General features: G+C 34.8%; 2 protein-coding genes across 2 annotated transcripts; both read left to right on the forward strand.

The window, feature by feature from the left end:
• The first annotated feature begins 3,493 nt into the window (after positions 1 to 3,493).
• LOC146944592 (uncharacterized) lies at positions 3,494 to 18,451 on the forward strand. Its single transcript, XM_085742964.1, has 11 exons — positions 3,494 to 3,614; positions 3,731 to 3,816; positions 4,193 to 5,617; positions 5,943 to 6,261; positions 7,193 to 7,277; positions 8,496 to 8,552; positions 9,866 to 9,925; positions 10,011 to 10,232; positions 10,721 to 12,199; positions 13,371 to 13,448; positions 15,167 to 18,451. The coding sequence occupies exons 2-11, from the start codon at positions 3,801 to 3,803 to the stop codon at positions 15,530 to 15,532; spliced, it is 4,107 nt and encodes a 1,368-aa protein (XP_085599090.1). The 5' UTR covers positions 3,494 to 3,614; positions 3,731 to 3,800; the 3' UTR covers positions 15,533 to 18,451.
• LOC146944593 (ATP synthase gamma chain, chloroplastic) lies at positions 16,912 to 18,451 on the forward strand. Its single transcript, XM_085742965.1, has one exon. It carries the CDS (start codon positions 16,991 to 16,993, stop codon positions 18,113 to 18,115), a length of 1,125 nt encoding a protein of 374 aa, XP_085599091.1. The 5' UTR covers positions 16,912 to 16,990; the 3' UTR covers positions 18,116 to 18,451.
• Positions 18,452 to 22,952: the final 4,501 nt, after the last annotated feature.

Consider the following 22,952-nt stretch of genomic DNA (forward strand, 5'->3'; position numbering starts at 1 on the left):
GAGTATACCCCTCTCAAATTTTAACTCTGTATAATTTTCTTTGTTGAAATTTTCACACTTTTAATGTATAATACTTGTGGCAGCTATTGTAAATGAATAAAGAAAGATAAAGATTGCATACAGCTGATGAATTTCTTATTTGTGTAGTGAGATTTAACTCCCACTTATTCCAAGTCCTAACAGGGACACTATAAGACCAATCCCTATTGATCATAGAAAATTCATTCTAAGTGGTTTTGAGTAGAATAGGGAGTTAGTGGGATAGGACTTTCTAAGAATATGTAAAAGCACATCACTTCTTTCATACTGGAAATTGAGATATTGTAATGCTTTCACTTTAGTACATCAAAAGGTACAGTAGTGCTAGGATTGCCAAGTCTATTGTCCCACATAAACTATAAAGTGAAACTATGTGTGGAAACATTAATCTGTGCATATAATAATATATCTCATTCCTTTTTTTTATATTTTCCTTGCTCAAAGTTATTGTAGTATTGTATTGTTATCATTTTCATATGCAGGAAGGTCCAGATCCAGTCCAGAGAACCATACTGTGTCAAGAGTTAGGTAATAATTTCAACATTTAGTCCTTGAATGTCTGTTTAGTAGTTGCTACAAAAAGTGTCAATATACCATCATTTGAATGGTGATGTTTTAACTTAGGCATAAAACAAACTTAGGGCTTTTAAATTATTTGAATGGTGATGTTTTAACTTAGGCATAAAACAAACTTAGGGCTTTTAAATTGTATGATTAGTATCATATATGTACAACATGTGGCCAGTATTTGCTCTTTGTGTCCCTATGTGCATGGTGAAGAACAAAACTAGTTGAACTTGTGGCCATGGAGGACACAAGGTCGAGGCGATTTTTAGATGGTTTCACTTGGATGCACGTCACATCAAGTTCAAAGAAGGAACTTTGCCTTTGCTTAATCTCATACAATGTTAATAATTCTTAAAATCAAAATGGTCTTGTATTTCATTCTCCAACATTTACAGAATAAGTAAAGATTTTTTAATAAATGTCGGATCGTATGTTTTGTTGTTGATTTTACCAATAACATTGTTTCAACCAATTATCATTTCCTATACAGTAGAAACTCTTTAATTTAATACTCGGTAAATTAATAAACTCTCTAAAATAATAAATTTGTTCGGTCCCGACTTGGGCCAATGTAAAAAATTGAAAAACTCGATAAAATAATAAGATAATAATTTTTCGGGAGATCCCTTTATAATTTTCGGTCCCAAGAAAATCATAAATTAATAATTCATAGAAACTGAAAAAAATATATTAAGAATACATTGAACACATTTGTTCCTCTTGTTTACATTTACTGTACTTCAAAAGTCATTATTGATTTCCAATGCATATGAACACAGTAGTTACTAATTTTACGTTGAGTCCCAAGGTTCGCTGCAACGTAATTCTAAGAGGCATAGACTAATTTGCCTTTTTGTTTGGTATGTACAGTATAATTACTTAAAAACTCTTTAAATTAATAATTATTAATTTATCGATAAATTAATAACTCTCTAAATTAATAAATTTCTCCGATCCTGACATTATTAATTTATAGAGTTTTAACTGTACTTATATGCATACATAATATTGGATTTTATTGATCTATCAATAATCAAACTTATTAGATTGACACAACTTTGTTGTCGCTGTTTGTTCTATTTTCAACGTAATTATACATGGGAACACAATAGAAGATTTTTTTTCCCTACGAATAGAAAGATGTTACCGTCATCGTGACTTTAACTCAATTAATATGGACATTGCATAATATATGTAAGGGTCGGTGTTTCCGGACAACTTACAAATGTGAATTTCTAACCACTAGACTATTCGACTAATTAAAAAACACGTACATGTTGCAGAAAAGAAAAATGCTTAATATTACGACCAAAATATATCACGAACATTTCACAAGCATTGAAAACTTGTTTGAGAGGGGGAGCATCGTAAACTTGTATCTACAAGTGCCAACTTCCATTGTTTTGTTAATTCAAATTCTCTTATGTGTCATCACCTAAACTTTATGTTATTTTCTTCAAATTCTAAGGTTTTGTTCGCGAGTTTGGAGAAGGAAAAAAAAAGGAGTAAGTGGAAGACATAAATGACATTGAGAGGGAAAGACTTTGGGGGTTCATTTTTCTTCATAATACAAAATCCTCCTCATTTGGAGAAACTCAAAAGCTCTATTAAAGAAGGGTTTTGGAGGATTTACATGAATTCTTCTGATTTAATCTGTGTATTTATAATATTTTTAAAATTAAAAATATATTAATAAAAAACATTAATTTTTTTTGAATAATATTAATAAAAAACATTAATTTATCATTCTCTTCCCTCAACAAAAAAATTAATTTATCATTCTCTAAAAAATTACTCTTTCAAAAAATGCGAAAGATTTTATCATTTTCCCCTATATTTCCAACTCTCCAAATCCTTCCATTCCTCTCCCCTCCAAACTTCCAAACAAAACTTAAGTGATTTTAATATTTTAATACTTGTAAAGCCACCTACCATAATAAATATTTCAATTGTGCAAGTTTTTTTTTTGTCTCTATTTAATAGTAGTAGCTATATATATATATATATATATATATAGAGAGAGAGAGAGAGAGAGAGAGAGATATCAAAAATAGTTATGATAACAAATAGTAGCAGCTATATAGAAAGAAAAATATACTTAAACAGGATTTGTGAAAATTTCCCGTGTAAACCCTCACGAGTCACGATATATGATGTAGTTGGAAAAGAGACAATGCATAATATATACAAGGTCCGAGGTTCAAACGTCGGCCACAAAAAAAAAAGGAAATGGGTAATCAAGCGAAAATTAGTATCACGAGAGCCTCGCGAATGAGGTGCAATGCAACTTGCGATTTTTATTTGTTTTCTTCCATAATGGTTGAAACAAAAGCCCATTCTGACTTAGCGGTTTGGCGACAAAGGCAACTGAGATTGAGCCATTGTGTTATTGTTGGTGAAATGAAGATGGAAGAGATCTAACCCTGGTTGGATGGGAGATAGGAAGATAGAATACTGAAAAAAATATTGATATTTAATATGTTTCTTTTGCTAGGTGATACATTTAAATGAGCTGTTAATTATAAAAGCAGTTTATTAAATTCTCACGTGTATAAAAAATAATTTACGTTGTTTTTTAAAATTGATTATCATATTAATTAATAAAAAAAATTAAATATGATTAATGAAGATGTATATTCAAAGATTAGTTAATTATACACGTGGAATAAAAAATAAAAAAATCAAGAAATACACATGTGGCGCGCCATGTGGCCTTGACCAAGTCAAAATTGAGGTTTTGCAAAAGGGGGTAAACTTAGGGGGTCACTTTTGCCATTTTTTTTAATAGGGGACCAAAATTGCAACTTATGCAAAGTTAGGGGGTCAAAAGTGCGTTTAAGCCTAAAATCAAATTTACTTTATACTACTTAAAAATGATTTGAATCTTAACCAAACCCATCTTCCATCTTCGAAAAAATCAAAAGAAACTTTGATTATTGATTGATACGAAAACTTGGCCGTTTCCATCTCCGATCAATCAAGCTCGATTCTGAGCGAGGGCAATCTCGGTATATTTCATTCTCATCCTCGCACTCGTATATCACATTCATCCATTTTCTGGTTACGATTCATTGCTTTGGGATCAGGGTTCATAGTTTGTGGATTTTAACATTGTATTGAACAGAAAACGTTTTCTGACACGACGGTACCGTTTTGGCATTTACCCAAGTTGCCACGTGCTGAAGAAAACAACCATGGAAGTTAACATTGGTCAGTATATAGTAAATTTGAAAACTTTACTACTTATTCATATTGGGTTTCTGCAAATTTCTACAATTTAGGTCATTTTATTTTATTTTTAGTTCTATTGTTTCATCTGGGTTTTCAATAAAAGCACTATTTGATTTTACTAAACCAAATTTTGTATTGTTCATTTTTTAAGTGATTGGATTTGGAAGATCATGAATTAGTGATGTTTCTTATTTAGGGGGTTCGATTAAGCTACTATAAGTTGCAAATTAAGCTGTTTATCTAAAAAAGGACTTGTAGCTGTTATTATGCTTTGTTCCGATTCTCCAGTGGATTTGACTTTTGTTTTGAGAAGCATAAAAAATTGATATTTATTGGTTATTTAATATGTCTACAGGTTCAAATACTGGGTCGGCCGAAATTGGGGTTGCTGCGAATCAGAATGCAGTTTCTACTAGTGACGGCTGTGAAAGGAGTTTGAAACCTGTGGAAGATAAAGAAGAAGAGGAGGAAGAGGAAGAAGAAGATGCAGACTTTAATCCTTTGTTTTTAAAGGAAACACTTTCGGATGCTTCATCAAGTTTGAGTTCTGAAGGCGATGGATTGGATCGTAATGTTGTAGATAGTGGGCCATCTATGGATATAGATTTGGAAAAGATAACGAGTAATGAGCAAATCTGTAGTGCAGTAGATTCTGAACATGGCGAGGAGGAAATTGTTTTAGAAGCTGCAGGTATGATATCTCAATTGGAGATTGATAAGGAGAAGAAGAATGACTTGATTAGTGGTACTAGTGATGGTTTTAGGATAGAAGAAATAAGCAACACAACGAAACCCCAAAGCCCAGTGATAGACATAGATAATGAGGATGCTATTTGTATGCGTACTAGAGCTCGTTATTCGCTTGAAGGTTTCAGTCTTGATGAGCTTGAGACCTTTCTTCAAGAGACCGATGATGAAGATGATGTTCAAAATGTTGATGATGAAGAAGAGTATAAAAAATTTCTAGCAGCTGTATTACAGGGTGGAGAAGGTGATGGTCATTCATCTCATGAAAATGAAAACCTTGATGATGATGATGAGGATAATGATGCAGACTTTGAGTTAGAGCTTCAGGAGTTGCTGGATAGTGATGCTGATGAAAATGCAGCAGTAGAAACCCGAAACGAGTGTGATAGTGCTGGACGACGACCAAAGACTAGACAAAATAATCGCCGGAAGAGTTCTTCCCAAAGTGAGAGAAAAACATTCGGACAGGTTAACAGGCCACTGCGGCCCATTCTGCCTTGTTGGCTTAGTGGACAACTTGTTTCAGGGAATGGTTTGGTGCCTGAAGCTACTCGCAGCATTCAATCTTCTGCTTCAAGAAATGGTCTTGTTAATGGCTTTACTCCCCAACAGATTGGTCAGCTGTACAGTTTGATGCATGAGCATGTACAACTGCTTATTCAGGTATTTTCGCTGTCGGTTCTTGAGCCTTCACACAAACAGGTAGCTTCTCAAGTTCAGAGTATGCTTTTTGAGATGCTTCACAAACGGGATGCAGTATTAGCTTCAACAAGAACACCATATCCTGCTGTTTGCTTTACTCCATCTGTCCCAGGCCAGTCCCACACAGGATCTACTTCTATCCAAGATGCAATGAGCATGCGGATTCCTCAATCCCATCTGACCTCTTCTGAAGGTTTGAATGGGCAAAGAAGTTGTTTTCAAGATGCTGACGGTTCTTTCTGGTTTCCTATTGTAAGAGGCCCTGTGCTATCTATGTTAGATGTTGCTCCTCTTAATTTACTAAGAGGATATGTAAATGACATTAATTCTGGTAGGTGCTATTATTTATTTAAAGTTTTCTTTCATGCCTTTCCATTCTATACGGAGAGGGGTAACCTTGGCGCAACTGGTAAAGTTGTGATCATGTGACTGAAAGGTCACGGGTTCAAGTCCTGGAAACAGCCTCTTGTGTAAAAAACAGGGTAAGGCTGCGTACAATACACCAAATGGTGGGACCCCTTCCCGGACCCTGCGTATGCGGGAGCTTTAGTGCACCGGGTTGCCCTTTTGCCCTTTTTTTTCCATTCTATACGGGTTCATAATATTGACTTTTACGGTTTAATTACTCAAGCATTGGTTTGAAATTCCTTTTACAGCTGCCCGAGAGTTTCGAAAGCGATTCATTGAATCTGGTTTTGATCAAGTTATTGAAAAGGAACCTCTATTTCCTTTTTCTTCATCTGTTGTTGGAGCCAATAGTACCGTCTCATCTTCACCTGATAAAAAACAACCTAAGAAAACATTGGCTGGCATGCTTGTTGAAAGTTCCAAAAAGCAGTCAATTGCTTTGGTGCCAAAGGAAGTTGCGAGCACAACTCAAAGATTTTTGGCCTTTTTTAATCCAGCATTATTCCCACACAAGCCACCCCTGGCAGCATCTGTAAATAGGACACTTTTCACTGATTCAGAGGACGAGTAAGTTGCATTCCTCCTCTTTGCGCTAGTCAACTATATTAAATGATTTACTGTGAAAAAGCTAGATCTTGATTCTGTTTACTTTGTATTTCTTGAATATTCTTTTCTCACTCAATAATGCAAAGGTTTGTACAAATATTTGTATACATGAGAGATGTAATCTAAATAGGAATGTAATCCTGTCATGATTCTAACTAACAAATCTTATAATAATCAACACCAATTTCTCAGCACTTCCCCTCAACTTCATTCCCCCTAAAACCTTATCAAAACACGTTTTCATACCCTCAAAATGGAAGGTATGAAAATGTTTTTTTTACTGCTATGAAGTGGGTCGAGTTCTTTTAGATACTTAACACTAATGTTGGAGCTTTCGCTTTCACCTATCAAGGCTTAGGTGAAATAGATGCAAGATTGGTTTTTATTCTCTTATAAGTTCCCCTTTTCAACCATTCCTTCTGTCAGTTAATAAACTTCTCTAATAAATATGTTTTCCAATTTTCATTTCTTAGGATCTGTGTGTTTATTGCTAGGCTAGAAATTTATATACTATGTTTTACACATACTTAGGCCGACATCATGTGTTCCCAAGGTTTATCTCCATACTTCTAACTTTCTATTTATTGCCACTCTTGACTCTGCAATTGGCTATTTCATCCACAAAAAGCATGCACTGTGGTATTTTCATTTTTAGAATAATAAAAATGTCCTGTGGACAGCCATTTCCTAAATGCCAGCCATGCTGCTATTAATATCGCGGCCAACATTTTCTGTTGTGCAAAATCCACTTTTGTTCTACCATTACACCGTATGACCACTTAATAAAAGCATTGTGTGTCTGCATTTTCTGCATTTTTATCTATTACAATTGTATTACCATTGTTCAAGACAAGCTCGCGGTGTTTACAAAGACCTATATATTTTATTGCAGATTACTAGCCTTAGGGATATTGGAATATAATACAGATTGGGAAGCAATTAAACAAAGATTTCTTCCTAGCAAGTCTACGCATCAGGTGACTATTATTGTTGACTAAATTTTATGACAACTTCTTTTGAATGTGATACAATGGATGGACTCTTGCATATAAATGTATGTTATTTTTTGGTTATATGCTTCTTTGAGGTTTTTTCTCTAATTTGTGAGCATTCTCATGTTTAGAGACTAATGTATGGCTCGATCGCATTCGTTATTATACAAAATTGTAATATAACAAGTATTTCAAAACTTCCAGAGGTCAGTGGAATAATGAATATGCTGGTTCCTTGATACCCTAATTCAACCATATTTAAATTAGTGATATTTAATTTTAATGTATGTATTTTGAATATTTTATGTTCTATAAAATATTAGTTTTAAGTAATAAGGAAACATAAATATTATAAGAAATCAAGTTAGATAAAAATGCAAATTAACATAAAATGCCCATCTTATATGTCTTGTAAGTAACATTCAAACTCAATAAGAGACTAAATAATGATAATTCGCAAATCAACCTCATATGTGAGCCTTTGTAACTTGGCATCAGGCTTGTACTGATTTTATTTTTGGCTGAAAAAAATTACAAAAAAGGTTAAAATATACAACAACTTTTAAAAAAATAAATAAAATATAACAACTGCTTCTTCGTCGTAGGTTTTCCACTGGTTCCTATCAATTTAGTGATTAACCGGATTTTGGGTTGTACAAACCAGACCCCATACAAATAGTATTCACTAATTTCCAATCAAATCAGCTTATCTGGTCTCGTTTTTTAAAATATGTTTGAAATGGCTAAATGGGTTGCATGAGTTATTGGTTACTTGAATTAAACTTTTTGTGTCGTACTTGGATGGCCATACTCTAATAAAAGGCAGGGTAGGCTTACATTTGTTGCTCAATTCATTTGCTGTCAATCTATTTTTTACATGATTTGGCTGCCTAGTGGTGAGATTCCTTTAAAACTTAGCAACGTATACACTGCCTGAACACCCTCCCCCCAAAGTAAATAGTAAGCGCAGTAAGACCGTGCTTACAGATTTGGAAAGTTGGTTTTAATAATTGTCTTATATGGGTATAATATACTATGTTATTCATTGATTGGCCAACACTTTTTTAGTCGTGCAAATAATTGTCCTATATACTAGCTTTTGAATTGAAATAAAATGTTTAGTTGAATAATTAGTTCAGCAATTTCATTGTGGTGGTTAATTTTGTTGCTTATCTAATATGGCACTGAATGGTCTGGTTGCAGATTTTTGTCAGACAGAAAAATCGTTGCTCTTCAAAGTCATCAGAGAACCCAATAAAGGTAAACACACATGCTTAATCCATATATAATCAAATACAAGCTGTTTCTGACCAGTTAAATCTTTTCTATCTCTGTTTCATCATCAATGGTAAAGCAATAATTTCCTTTGGAAGAGACTGCATATCCATTTCTTAGCAATTGTGCAAGACTAAGAAGATTTAGATATATTTTTGCAATGTAAAAAACATCAGTGGCAATTTTCACAACATTCGTATTTTTAAAGCAATTGTCCCATTTTGCTTGCTCAAATTCACCATTTCCAAGCTTAACTTTTGGTTGAGCTGATCTGTCTGTGGATGTAAAAATTACAAATCATTATCAATTATATTTCACCAAAATCATATTCTTATTCTTCTCCTTTTATCTAAAACCCCGTGCCTTCAAAGTTTTCACCATTAAACATTGAAATTGCAACTGGATAAATGCTCAAAGTAGACATATTTGCACCACAACTTCCTAAAAAATAAATCGCTCAACCTCAGTGTATTTAGCCCTAAAAGAAATAAGAACATTGCTTCATAGCCATAGAAGTTTGGCTTTTTTGCACCAATTTTAGGTCACAAGGGGAGCCTAAAATATTTGGTAGATCCTCGTGTTGGGCTAAAAGTGTCCATACAAATGGTTTTGACAAGACGTTGCCACCAGACTTCCACATTGCCAAGGAGACTTTTGATACAAGGAGTCAATCACCTTTATTTATCATCGACTCTAGTACCACTGTTCAAAATAAAATTGAAATAGTGGGAGATTAAACTTGAAGAAGGAAATTTCAATTTATTTCGTAGAAGAGAATTACTAAGTATAAGCTACAATCAACGTGAACTTCTTTGAAAATCTGAACTGCCATCAAAATTTTTAGCTAACTGAAAACAGATAAAAAAGCATGGACAAAGTCAATTATGTTAACACCTAGACCAAGATCCAAAACCAACTTGCTTCAGAAAAGAAATCTATGGTTAAATACTTCAAATTTGTATCACTCAAATGATGTATTTATCATCATGGATGGAAAATTACAAATTGGAATTCCAGTTGGCTGAATAGCAAATTGAATTTTTGCTCATTTTTCATAGTATTATATGATTGATCATTTTAAGTAACAATTACCAACAGTTAAAGCCAAAATAGAGCATCATGTACCCAAAGTATATACATCTGAGAAGTCTGAACTCAGCTAATTTGATATTCAAGTCACACAGGCTTGTCCTTCGATGTTTTTTATTTAAAAAGAACCTAGATAAAACGAACTGCAGAACTGAATATAAGATTTAATTAATTGATTACACTATTTACCTGATTTTTTCTCCATACAGGCAGTTCGAAGAATGAAAACCTCCCCATTGACTGAAGAGGAGATAGCATGCATTGATGAGGTAATTTATTCTAGAGCAATTTGGATTTGAAAATTTTCTAGTAAATCGCATATAAGTTTGCTAATGCGTGACAAAAAATTAACAGGGACTTAAGCATTATAAATCTGATTGGATGTCAGTATGGCAATATATTGTTCCACACAGAGATCCATTCTTGCTTCCACGCCAATGGCGAGTTGCTCTTGGGACTCAAAAGTCTTACAAGGTAACTGAAGGAAAAAAGGAGAAGCGGAGATTGTACGAGTCTGAAAGAAGAAAGTCGAAAGCTACTGAGACAGAATGTGGGCAACCTAGGTCTGATAAAGAGGTTTGTTACTGTCTGAAGCTAAGAAACCTGCATTTGAATTTACCTCTCAGGTTCTACCTGCATATGAAATGTCAGTATAGTCATCTTAAATGTAGTTTTTGTTAACTGCCAGAATGGCTTAGGACAAATAACATACAAATGCACAATATACAATTTAGTCTACCTTTATGCAATCTTGGCTCATACAGCATAAGTATATAACAAATTGTAATCATCACGATTTTATGTTAGTGTGCTTGTAAATGTACATATATATATATATATATATATATATATATATATATATATATATATATATATATATATATATATATATATGACACATGTTCACATTTGCACTGGCTAGTTCATCGATCATTGCAGCGGACAATGAACCCATGGCTTAGTCTGAGTGCATAGGTCATCTGGGCTTTTATATTTGCTTTTAAGGATTGAAATTATCAGATTTTGGATTTACTGTTGTGAGCTTTCTTTGGAACTTAATGCAGGATTGTGAGGCCGAAATTGCAGATGGCATGGATCATTCAGATGTTCCTTATGTCCACCAGGCATTTCTGGCAGATTGGAGACCAGACACGTCTACTCTTAATCATTCAGAACACATTTCCTCGGCATCTGTAGAAGTAAATCTTGGCCGTGATTCAATTTCACAAGATAGTCAGCTTTATAGAGGAATTAGCAACTATGGTTTAAGTGGAAATGTTCAACATCAGAATGGTAATCAGCCCGCATTTCCATCCGTATCTAAGCTTCCCCTGCCTTTTCACTCTACATCTGATTTTAGGAGTGGCATGAAAGGTGCTCCCAGTGCAACTATTCCTAAAAACCCATTTTTGGGTGCGACCTCTAGCTCCAAGTACTGTTTTCGGCCATATCGGTCTCGGAGGCCAAATAGCGCTCACTTAGTAAAATTAGCACCGGGCTTGCCTCCTGTAAATCTTCCTCCATCTGTTCGTGTAGTTTCTCAGACTGCTTTTAAAGGTTTCGAGACTGGAACATCAAAGATTGATCCTTGTCTAGATGGTGTTACTGATGTTAGAAAAGATAATTCTGCGTCTCAAATTCCTCATGGTGAGAAAATTGGAATTGATTATCGTGCTAAACGTGCAAGACCTATGCCAAAAGACAGTGGGGTACATTCTCAATTAGAAAGTTCTGAAACTGCTGAAGGCAGATCTACTGTGGCAGAGAAATCCACTTACGCTGATCTCCAAATGCATCCTCTTCTGTTCCAGGTCACTGAAGTGGGTAACACACCTTATTATCCATTTAAATTTAATTCTGATCCTTCTAGTTCCTTCAGCTTCTTCTCAGGAAGACAGCCGCAATTAAATCTGAGTCTGTTCAGTAGTTCACAGCAACAAGGGCACGTTGATAGTGCTAACAAGTCATTGCAGTCAAAGAATTCCTCATTAAGGTTAGGAGGCATTGATTTTCACCCACTTCTGCAGAAATCTAATGATACACAAGCACCAACTGGGTCGGATGCTATTCAGGCCGTGCCACTTGTTAATAGTGCTGTGCCTGATACAACTAATATATCTTCTGGTCTTTATGACAAATCCAATGAACTTGACTTGGAGATTCATCTAAGTTCTGTATCAGAAAGTGAGAAATCTATGAAAAGTAGACAGCTAAAGGAACAAGTTCCTATAGAGTCTCAGCAAATCATAGCTAGTCGTGCAACAGAAATGAATGCTCCATATTGTCAGCAAGGTAGTAGAATTCCTTCACCGAGCGGCTGCAAACTTGCTTCAAGTGCCCCTTTAGTCGTTCCTGATGATAACATTACCAGATATGATGATGTTGGTGACCAGTCTCATCCTGAGATAGTGATGGAGCAAGAAGAGTTAAGCGATTCAGAGGAAGATATTGAAGAACATGTTGAGTTTGAGTGTGAGGAGATGGCTGATTCTGAGGGAGAAGATGGTTCAGGATGTGAACAAGCTTCTGAGGTTCAAAATAAGGTAGGTTCTTTATTTTTTTTGCATTTAGTTTTAGATTTTAATCGTGCGTGTCTTTGTGCTATATATGTTACAAATTTCAATATTGAGGAGAAATACATTCTTTCAAATTTCAATAATGTGGAGAAATAACAAATCTTCTCTTATACAATACAGTTTTTTTTTTTTTAACTTCAATCTTCTCTTATTTAGTTTTTATGTTGAACCATGAACTTTTAATTTTCATTCGGTTTTCAGCATATACTTTACTATGTGGTCCTCTCTGCTTACCATAAAAACTTTACTTTCTTGTCTTGAGTTTACTCCCTCCGTTCCTTTTTAAGTGTCACTTTTGGAGAAAAAATTTGTTTCAATTTAACTGTCACTTTCAAAGTTTAATGCAACATTAAATGTTGTTTTACCATTATTACCCTTAGTTATTTATTGTGGAGAGAGAAGTATATGAAAGAAGATATTAAATGAACAAGGTCATTATGGTAAAAGTATAAATTATTGTAGCAAAAGTAGCAACATTTATTTATTGTCTTGGCATGTGTAAAATGTCAAAATGTGACAATTAAAAAGGAACAGAGGTAGTAATTATTTAACATTATTCGTAAGTGCACTTTTTGTTTGAGCCTTGCAATGAGATGGCATACATCTTATATTGAGACTGCCCTGTCCATGTCTTTCCAAGTTTGACGCTGTTATTTGTTTGTCCTGTACGCATGCTACATTGGATGGTAATTAATATATCAGTTTGTCAATGCCAGCGTGATAATTCTTTACTTTAGCAGACAAATTTGAATTCATGTTATTCTTGTGATGTTCTCAGCTCTTCCATGCCATGTTTAAACTCAAAAGGCCCACATATAATTCATTTGTTACACATGTAAATCCAGCTTCCTTTATGCAAAGTTGGAAATTTTCTAATTTCAACTTTTGCTCCATTGCTTTAATTCATATGTTTTTCATCAATCTATTTACTATTTGTTTCTGTTGCTTCTGGTTCATGACCATCTGCTGCCAACCTTATTCTGTTGAATAACCTTTATGCTGGGTGATGGTTGTTCATTTTTCTTTGCTTTATAGTCGTGTACCATTCAGCACCTCATTCTTCTTTGGTGCTGGTTCGTATTCTTAGTTTTAATTTTTTTTTTCTTCCTTTATAACCTTGATTTTAATTTTGTTTTAGTTTGAGTGTGAGGAGATGTCTGATTCCGAGGAAGAGGATGGTTCAGGCTGCGAACAAGCTCCCGAGGTTCCAAATGAGGTAGTTGCCTTATCTTTTTCACTAAGTTTTGTTTTAATCGTTTGTGTCTGTGTGTGTGTATTACAAACTTAATATTGAGGGAAGATACATTTTACAAATTTCAATAATCGTAAGAGATAGTATATTTTTTCTCTTATATAGATATAGATTTTTTTATGTTTTCTTCAACATAAATCTTCCAAATGCAAAACTGAATATTTTTGTAAACCAAATTTTATGTTGAGCCACCGATTATTAATTTTCATTGTGGGTTTTCATCAGATGTTTAATGATATGTTGCGTTTCTTTATGGATCAAACGACGCCATAATATTCTATCATATTTCTATCCAACTCATTAATCTTTAGATCTTTCTTAATAGTTTCTCTTTATAGTTTTTATTGGTCTATAAGAAAATAAAATATCTTTTAATATATTGATATTATGTTAAAATATCTTAGTTTGTCTCTTAGGATTAGTTTCTTATCTCAAAGTTTCTTAGATTATCTCTTAGGACTGGTTTCCATATCTTAGTTTTATCATGATTTATTTATTAATTAGGACGAGGAGACTTGTATCCCTATATATTAAGGATAATATTTAGTCTTTTGTATAAAGTTAGTATCCAGTTATTACTTTTCATCTAAACCCCATAACTTCAACAAGTTTAATTATTTAACATAAAAAGTACACTTTTTTTAGCCCTGCAATAAGAGGGCATATATGATATTATCTATTATGAGACCGCCCTTTCCATATCTTTCCACGTTTGACTGTGTTATTTGTTTGTCCCTTGTGAGTTGTGATTCCTTAATTGGGTGGTAATTAGTATATAAGTCAGTCAGTGGCAACATAATAATTCTTTACTTGAGCAGGACATTTGAAAATAATGTTATCCTTGTTACGTTCTCAGCTTTAAATTCTGATCCATGCTTAGACTATAAATGCCCAGATAATTAAGTTTTTACACTTATACATGTAATTACATCTTCCTTAGAAAAATCTTTCTAGTTTCGATTTTTGCCTCATGCTTTAATAGATATCTTATTCTGTTGACTAAACTTTATGCTAGGTGGTTGTTGGTTATTTCTCTACGTTTATAGATTTATAGTCTTGAACCATTTAACTCTCCGTTCTCAGCTTTAAATTCTGAGCCATGCTTAGACTAGAAATGCCCAGATAATCAAGTTTTTGCACTTACACATGTAATTACATCTTCCTTAGAAAAATCTTCCTAGTTTCGACTTTTGCCTCATGATTTAATAGATATCTTATTCTGTTGACTAAACTTTATGCTAGGTGGTGGTTGGTTATTTCTCTATGTTTATAGTCTTGAACCATTTAACTCCCACATTGGAGGTCCTTTAAGTTATTTGATTGTAACAAATTGGTCCTTTAAAAAAATTTCGTACCACTTAGGTCGTTAATTAATTGTAACAAGCTAGTCCTTTTAAGTATTTTTCTTAACATTAGATCTTTAAGTTATTTAATTGAAACTTTTAGGCCCAAATAACTTACATTTTTAAGATCTGAAATCCCCTAAATTGTTACGGTTAAATAACTTAAAGGACCTAATTGGTACGGAAAAAACTTAAAGGACCAACTTATTACAATTAACTAACTTAAAGGACTTCTGGTATAATTTAGCCTTTTCTTTTTATGCTATTTTATACTCTTGAGCAGTTTTGCAAAATATATTTCCTTCCATTATAACCTTCCTTTTAACTTTATTTTGTTAGGAGGTCCCAAGAGCCAATTCTGATATTCAACTTGATTCTTGTCTCCCTACAACTGATGCTATGCCAAATATGACTTTGATTAGTAAGGAAATGGATGACAAAAGTAATTCGTCGTGGCTCAGTTTAGACTTATGTTTAGACTTAAGTTTAGACTCAAGTAGATTCAAAAATCTTGTACCATCAAAGGCTATGCTTCAGCAGGTAACAACTGGTGAAGATTCTGCGTCCAAAAACTTCTCAATTGGTAAAGCAGTCATGGGGGAGGGACATTCCGAAGACATTGTACAATCGCCAAGCATAGGTCCTCGTGTGTGTAGACCACGAAAACCCAGGAAGCGTCGCAGCGAATTGAATACAAATAAATGATTGACCGTTGAAAAAATCAAACCATGATGGTAATGGTGAAGATAGTTTATTGAAATTTTCTGGCAAGTCGTGTGCAAATTGGATTCAATGTTATTGAGTTCATGACATGGTAGTGATCAAGATTTTTGATTGATGCACCATGCTACCATCTAAATTCTGAACTAACTGGACTTTTTGTTGCTGCTGATGTTGTTGTTCGTCGTCGTCGTATTCGCCATCATCTAATATTATTGCAATTGCTGGATGGCAGTTAATCAGAGGTCAGTTGCTACAGGATAAAGAAAATCGACAACAATTTTTCCCCTTCCCATTGTCCTTTGATGGAGCTCCTTCATATTTTCAAGGTAGTCTGAATAATTTGAACTTTAGATTTGTATAGTTACTGGGAAGGGTTCAAGTGATGTGTTTTGTCTTTGTAAATATGTTGAGAGGTCATGGCCAAAATTGATCTTCACTGGGTCATGTCCACTGGACAACATTTTTAAAAAAAATTAGTTCCTTGTGGAATTATTCAATTGTACAGAACTTCGTCCACTAATTTTGACCTCCCAACAAATAATGTCCAAGGAAGTGCCAAGAACTTATCCATTGGATCTTTGCTCATAGCTTTTGCTGTAATTATATTTGTTCAGGCTGAACCTCCAATATTTAATTCACCCATTAACCATTTATTGTATCTGAAATATCAAGTTGGGAATGTCTATGATATTATTTTAAGCTCTTGTAACGTTTTAACCGATAAGGTGTTTAACTTATAAATATCTTTGCATCATTACCTGCAAGAGAACTTTTTTTTTTTGAAGGAACCTGCAAGAGAACTTAAATTTGTATATTTGAATACAACTTGTGTTATTTTAATGAATATCACATATATTTAATCACAATTTGGATAGGTAATGTATATATCTATATTTGAACACTTGAAAATTGTAGTTAATTGTGTTCTACTGAATGAATATTTAATTATGACTCCTTGTTATATTCATTAATTATCAACTGAAAGTTGTTAATTACATATTTAAACCATGTTGTTTTGACAAAACATATTTAAACCATGTTAACTAGTATCTGTATCTAGTTTATTGTCCAAATTTGATGTTAAGTTTGAGCTAACAAACAAGTTCAGAAGGAATCACCACTCATATAGCCGCATATACCCTCAGACAACACAACAGCCACATCAGATTGGACCCACAAATGGAAATCTACTCTTACTCTCTCCAACACCCAAAATCGTTATCTCAAAACCTCATCTACTTCCTTTCATTCCCTCCACTCATTCCTTCTATGCCAATAGAGATTACAGAATCCAAACACAACACACACAACACATTAGCATTAGAACAAGATAAGACATCACAAAACTAAAAAAACAACTCATAATTTAACCAACCAAATCCACACACACCACCCTCTCTTTCTCTGCTGTAAACTCTGTAGAGCCTCATCATTGCAACAATGTCTTGCTCAAATATCACCATGTTGGTCTCATCCAAACCTTCATTACCTGATGCATCTAACCTCTCCTTCCGTTCAGCTCTCAGCCCTTTTCAGCTTCCTTCACAAAACTCATCATCTTCTTGCACTCCTTCAAGACCAACCCAAATTCAGTGTGGTCTAAGAGAACTTAGAAACCGTATTGACTCTGTCAAAAACACTCAGAAAATCACTGAAGCAATGAAGCTTGTGGCTGCTGCAAAAGTCAGAAGAGCTCAAGAAGCTGTTGTTAATGGCAGACCTTTCTCACAGACACTAGTTGAAGTCCTTTACAGCATCAACGAACAGCTTCAAACCGACGATATCGAAGCTCCTCTAACTAAGCTTAGACCAGTGAAAAAAGTTGCTCTTGTTGTTTGCACTGGTGATAGAGGTCTCTGTGGTGGATTCAACAATGCAATATTGAAAAAAGCTGAAAATAGGATTGCTGAGTTGAAAGGTCTTGGACTTGATTACACTATTATCAGTGTTGGTAAAAAGGGTAACTCTTATTTCCTTCGTAGACCTTATATACCTGTTGATAGGTTTCTTGAAGGTGGAAACCTTCCTACTGCTAAAGAAGCACAAACTATTGCTGATGATGTTTTCTCCCTCTTTGTTAGTGAAGAAGTTGATAAAGTTGAACTATTGTACACTAAATTTGTGTCATTAGTGAAATCAGAGCCTATAATCCATACTTTGCTTCCACTGTCACCAAAAGGTGAAATCTGTGATATTAATGGAAACTGTGTTGATGCTGCTGAGGATGAGCTTTTCAGGTTAACAACGAAAGAAGGAAAGTTAACTGTTGAAAGAGATGCTGTTAGGTCTAAGACGATTGATTTTTCGCCGATTTTGCAGTTTGAGCAGGATCCTGTTCAGATTCTTGATGCACTTTTGCCACTTTATTTGAACAGTCAAATCTTGAGGGCTTTGCAGGAATCACTTGCTAGTGAATTAGCTGCTAGAATGAGTGCTATGAGTAGTGCTTGTGATAATGCTATTGAGTTGAAGAAGAATTTGTCAAGGGTTTATAATAGACAACGCCAAGCTAAGATCACTGGTGAAATCCTGGAAATTGTTGCTGGTGCTGATGCCTTGGTATAGAGTGTATTTATATGGTATATTCTCTCATCCATGGTTGGATTCGTTTGTAGGTATAATGGATATTGCCCTTTTCATTCTATATATAATATGCTTATGCATGTATAAGACTGTTATGCTATGCATGCAATTGTTACAATTTTATTGTCTTTTCCTAATCTGCAAACTTTGTGCACTAGGAAAACTGCAATTTAATATGAAGTGGACTCACTTTTTGTTCAGTTTTTTTCCCTTCTGAGTTATATATAAATGTAATAACATATCTGTATAAATAATATTCAGAGAGTTCTCTGTTTTAATTTGTTCTGTATGGGAATGGTTGTGGTCTGATATTCTAAATGTGGAATTTCACTTGCTATTTTCTATGAATGAGTCACAAATTGTTGTCTGCAATATGGTAATTGTGATTTGATACTTAGACAAATGTTGATTTTTGTCTCTATAATGACTCTTAAAGATATTCATATATCTAAATAATTAGATATAATAATGCATAATTCCTGTCTTATGCAGTAACACATAATAGTAGGTAGTGATTAGCAAGTAAGTAGTTGAGGGTATTCTGTTCATGTGTTTCCTTGAAATGAAGTTATATGAGCAGATGAAAAAGTTGTTGAACGTTCCTTTGATTGATCAAATTATGTAGTAGTAATGTGGAATCACCTTAGAATCGTTACATATTTGTTATGATCCAAATATTTAAACACCAAGTCCAATGACTATGAGCTCCCTTAGATGATGAGGCATAGTTTGTTAGTGTGTGGTGAAGTGAATGTGCCAATTTCTATTATGATTAGATTGTCTAATTGGGGAATTGCTAATACACTGGAAAAATATGGAAGAAAGTTAGTTTGTTAGCCTGACATAGTTATTTCCTCTCTCTCTCTATCTCTCTCATTTACTCTTCATTTCCTTTCCCTTTACTACCAAAAGCTGGTACATTACCATATTCCTGTGTGACATCAGAAATTAGCACCTAAACCATAATAGTGCTAAAATTGCTCTAATGATTTTCAAAGATGATATGCATGGTTGAATCAACGTCCTTTTCTGTCCTGATTCCAAACCAGAAATGTATTTCGTTCACAAATTCTATGGAGCTGTAGGAAAAATGGATACTAGAGAACACTAAGGCCAAAATAAATTAGAAAGGATGGTTGAGAGTTTGTATTTGAAACTTCATAGACTATGATAGTAAAACAGTTAACTTGCCATAAGTTTATTATACTGAAATTAAGAAGGGTTCAAAGTAGCTGTTGAGATAAAGAATTATTTGACTTCAATTCTGTGATCAGAGAGGTGCAAATACAGCTGAGATAGTTCCAAGAGAACTATTAGAGTTAGAATTTAAGAGAATTATTAGAGTTAGGATTTAATAACTATTCACTCAAGGTGGGGGTGTCATTTCAAATTATCATTTGGTAAAATTTCTTTAGATTGGAACACTAAATTGCATTGTATCACAAGGATGCTGTTATGTACAAAATGTATATGAAATCTGTTCATATGCATCTTTGCAATATTTGCAGTATATCTGCCATGGTCAATAACTAGAGGAAGCGCTCATTATAATCGGTATATATTATCACAAGCGTGTAGTCGACCATTCTTTGACGTGAGTGTCTAACGAAGCCCCTCCCACCACACCGCGTGTTCTTTCCCGTGAGAGTTGACGTATTTACAGCGAGTGTTTAACACCAGTGTTGACGAATCCATTTTCGCCTCACCTTTCCTGCAAGCAAGAGTCCCACACGGTGTTGTTCTTTCCATCTTGCTATTTCCGGGTCAACCACCCTGTGCCGAGAGCAACACAACCAGTTCACTTTGTGAAAAATAGCATTTTTCCTTCTCAGTTTTACTTTCCCAACATAATAGGTGAGAGTCATGTCCTTTTCCTTTGTTTTTCTTCTTCATCAACCTCTATGGTTTAAACAATGCAAAGCAACATTTAAATCTACATCTTTCATTTTGTAGACGTGTGATTTTTTTGTTCTTTTCGTTCCTGTCAATCTCACCTTATGGCTTATTATAGTATGAATTTATGTTAATAAATTATCTAGGTATATTGAGGGCATGGAAAATCATATAATACAGACATCGAAGATCATGTTATTATACTTTTAGTTGATATGAAGAAAAGTGAAAGGAGGTTTCTCTTTCTCGTATATGAAACTTGTTCATTGTTCATCAATAATTAGATGAAGTACTCATTATAACGATATTTTTAGATTATTTTTTTTTTTGAGAGAAAATAACTTATATCATTTCATTAAGAATCAAATCAGCAATACATGTTGGAATATCATCAAAGATCTGGAAGCCAGTACTAGATGAGGCTACCCTAGCTAAAGTATGAGCAACCTCATTTGCTTGCCTCCTAATAAACTCGACATGAGAGTTTGTTATGTGAGTGTTACAGAAATGTCTACTACTATCCATAATAGACCCAAACTCGGTGACATCTCCCCGGCCCTTGTTGAAATAATCCGCAACCCTTTTAGAGTCAACCTCAAAATCAACATTTGTTAGTTGAAGTTCATGAATCCACCGAATCGCATGATATAAACCCAGTGCTTCCCCAACATCTACAGAACAAGCTGGTGTGAAAGACATAGTTTTAGAGTGGATATGATTCCCATCAGAGTCACGAATGCACATTCCAAGCCCAATTCTATTAGAATTGTGTGGGAAAGATGCATCAATATTGCATTTATATCTTCCGCTACTCGGTTTCCTCCATCTTAAATTAACATTCACATTATTGTGAGAGGAACTCGGATTAAGAATTTGCTTGCTATTAGCACTCCTCCATCCTTCTAGCAAATGTCTTGCTCTTTCCAGAATAGTAACTGTCGAGTCTGACACCTGTTGCCAAAGTTTAAGATTCCTTGCTTTCCAAATACTCCAAATTAAAGACACTAGCTTTTCAACTTGTGCTGCAGTCAATCGATGCAGCAAGTTAAAAATAATATCAGGAGCATTGTCGTGCTGTGATACGGATGGGGAAATCAGATGCCAAAGACTGGCTGTTTGCCAGACCTCAATCGCTGTCGGGCAATGAAACAGAATATGATAACTATCTTCATGGGGATCATTACACCAGACACAATGAAATCACATTTGCGATTGTTAGATTTTATTATACAAGTCTGTACCAAAAAAAAAAAGATTTTATTATACAAGTAACCCATTCAAGGCTATGTTAGATCATGTATTTGCGGTAGCAACTAGCAAGTTTATACCCTAATATATTATGGTGAGTGATAATTTTGCTTTAAAATAGAAAGAAAATACAAAGTTAGCATTAAAAAAAAAACACTTTTTCAAGTTTTAAAAAGTAAACATTTCTAAGGTAAATATTTCTTTTTTTATTTTTTTGACAAAGTAAACATATCTTTTTATAATACCTTAACTAGTGCCCGAAGACATTGGTTAGCATTTCCCGTATTTTAATTCAACTTTGATTTTGTAGGTAATAACAACAAAGAAGTATGACCAATTACCATTGTTATACAAGAAAAAGAAAAAGACTATTATATTTACTATTCAAAAAGGGGAAAAAAAAAGGTTTGAATCATTTAAGATACCATTATTTTGGTAAATCAATTATAAGGATTGTTATTTTGGTAAATCAATTATAAGGTTTGATCACACCCTAGACCCCTGGGGATGTGGTTTTCACTAAAGTAAACCCAACCGCCTCTCTCTCTAAAAAGTTTTCTCTGACCTCTCTCTAACAAAACAAACCCAACCGCCTTCCCTCTAAATCCAAACCACCGATCCTTAAGATGTAGATGGTGGTGGTGGCGGTGTGATGGTGGTTCTCCCATCCCCACCGCCTATCTTCTCAGCCACTTATGTCCATGCCTGCTTCTTGGGTTGCTGCGATGTCCGTTTCATCTGGTTGTTGTGCTTTACGACAGGTTTTGGTGACTCCGTTCAGATCCAGCGTCGCTCTGGTCTGTGGGTTAGGTCGCTGTGGGTTGTTGTTTCTGACGCACTCGTTGACGGAATGGTGACGCGTTTTGCTTTCCCTTGAGCGGTTATGGGTGCCGGTGGTGCTGAGATTTTTGTTTCCTTTTGCCGGCTCTGTTGTGTTGTGCTGTTTTCGTGGTTGTTTCTGTTCGTCGTTGTGTTGTGTTGCCGGGTTCTGTTTCTGTGTTGTTTGTCAGATCGGTGGTTGCTTCAGCAGAGTTTGATGGTGGTGGCGGTCATGGCTGCTTCGATGCCGGAGACTAGAGGTGTGTGCAGCGCTTTTCTCTTCGATTAATCCTCCTTCACGAGCTTCCGGATCGTTCGTGTCGCAAGGATCGGGTGGTTTGTGGTTGCTCTTGCCGACGGTTGTTTTGCGACGGTGGCCGTGATGTTGTCCTTCAGATTCGGTGGTGGCTATGTATGATTCTGTACCGTGTTTGTTTTTGTTTGGTGTTGTGCTTGTTGTTCCTAGATTGGGTGGGTTTGGCTTGACCTTTTTGCAGTGGCTAATTCGTAAACCCGAAAGGGTCAGTTGTGATTCATAAACCCGAAAGGGTCTGGTTCGTTTAACCCGAAAGGGTCTGGTTACTAACGTATTGGACTCATCCCACGATCTGAGTCTTTACGCGTTGCTTTGCTCGAAAGGGCACATTATGCTTGCTGTTGATCAGGGAGCTGTTGGCACTTGGGTTTGTTACCGTGTTGGCGGTCAATTCATTTGTCATTCTTATACTCTAGTTATTCTTAGCAGATTATCACTTTTCATGCTTTTTTTGTAACCTGGTTTCGCGCCCGTACGCGGGTTCGCTGGGTTGCGCTTGTGATTAGTGATTTTTTTGTTAGAATAGATTAGAGTCGATCCATT

This window comes from Medicago sativa, chromosome 2 (genome assembly GCF_051527215.1).
Source record: "Medicago sativa cultivar Bolivia chromosome 2, Bolivia_mono, whole genome shotgun sequence".
Lineage (NCBI taxonomy): Eukaryota > Viridiplantae > Streptophyta > Magnoliopsida > Fabales > Fabaceae > Medicago > Medicago sativa.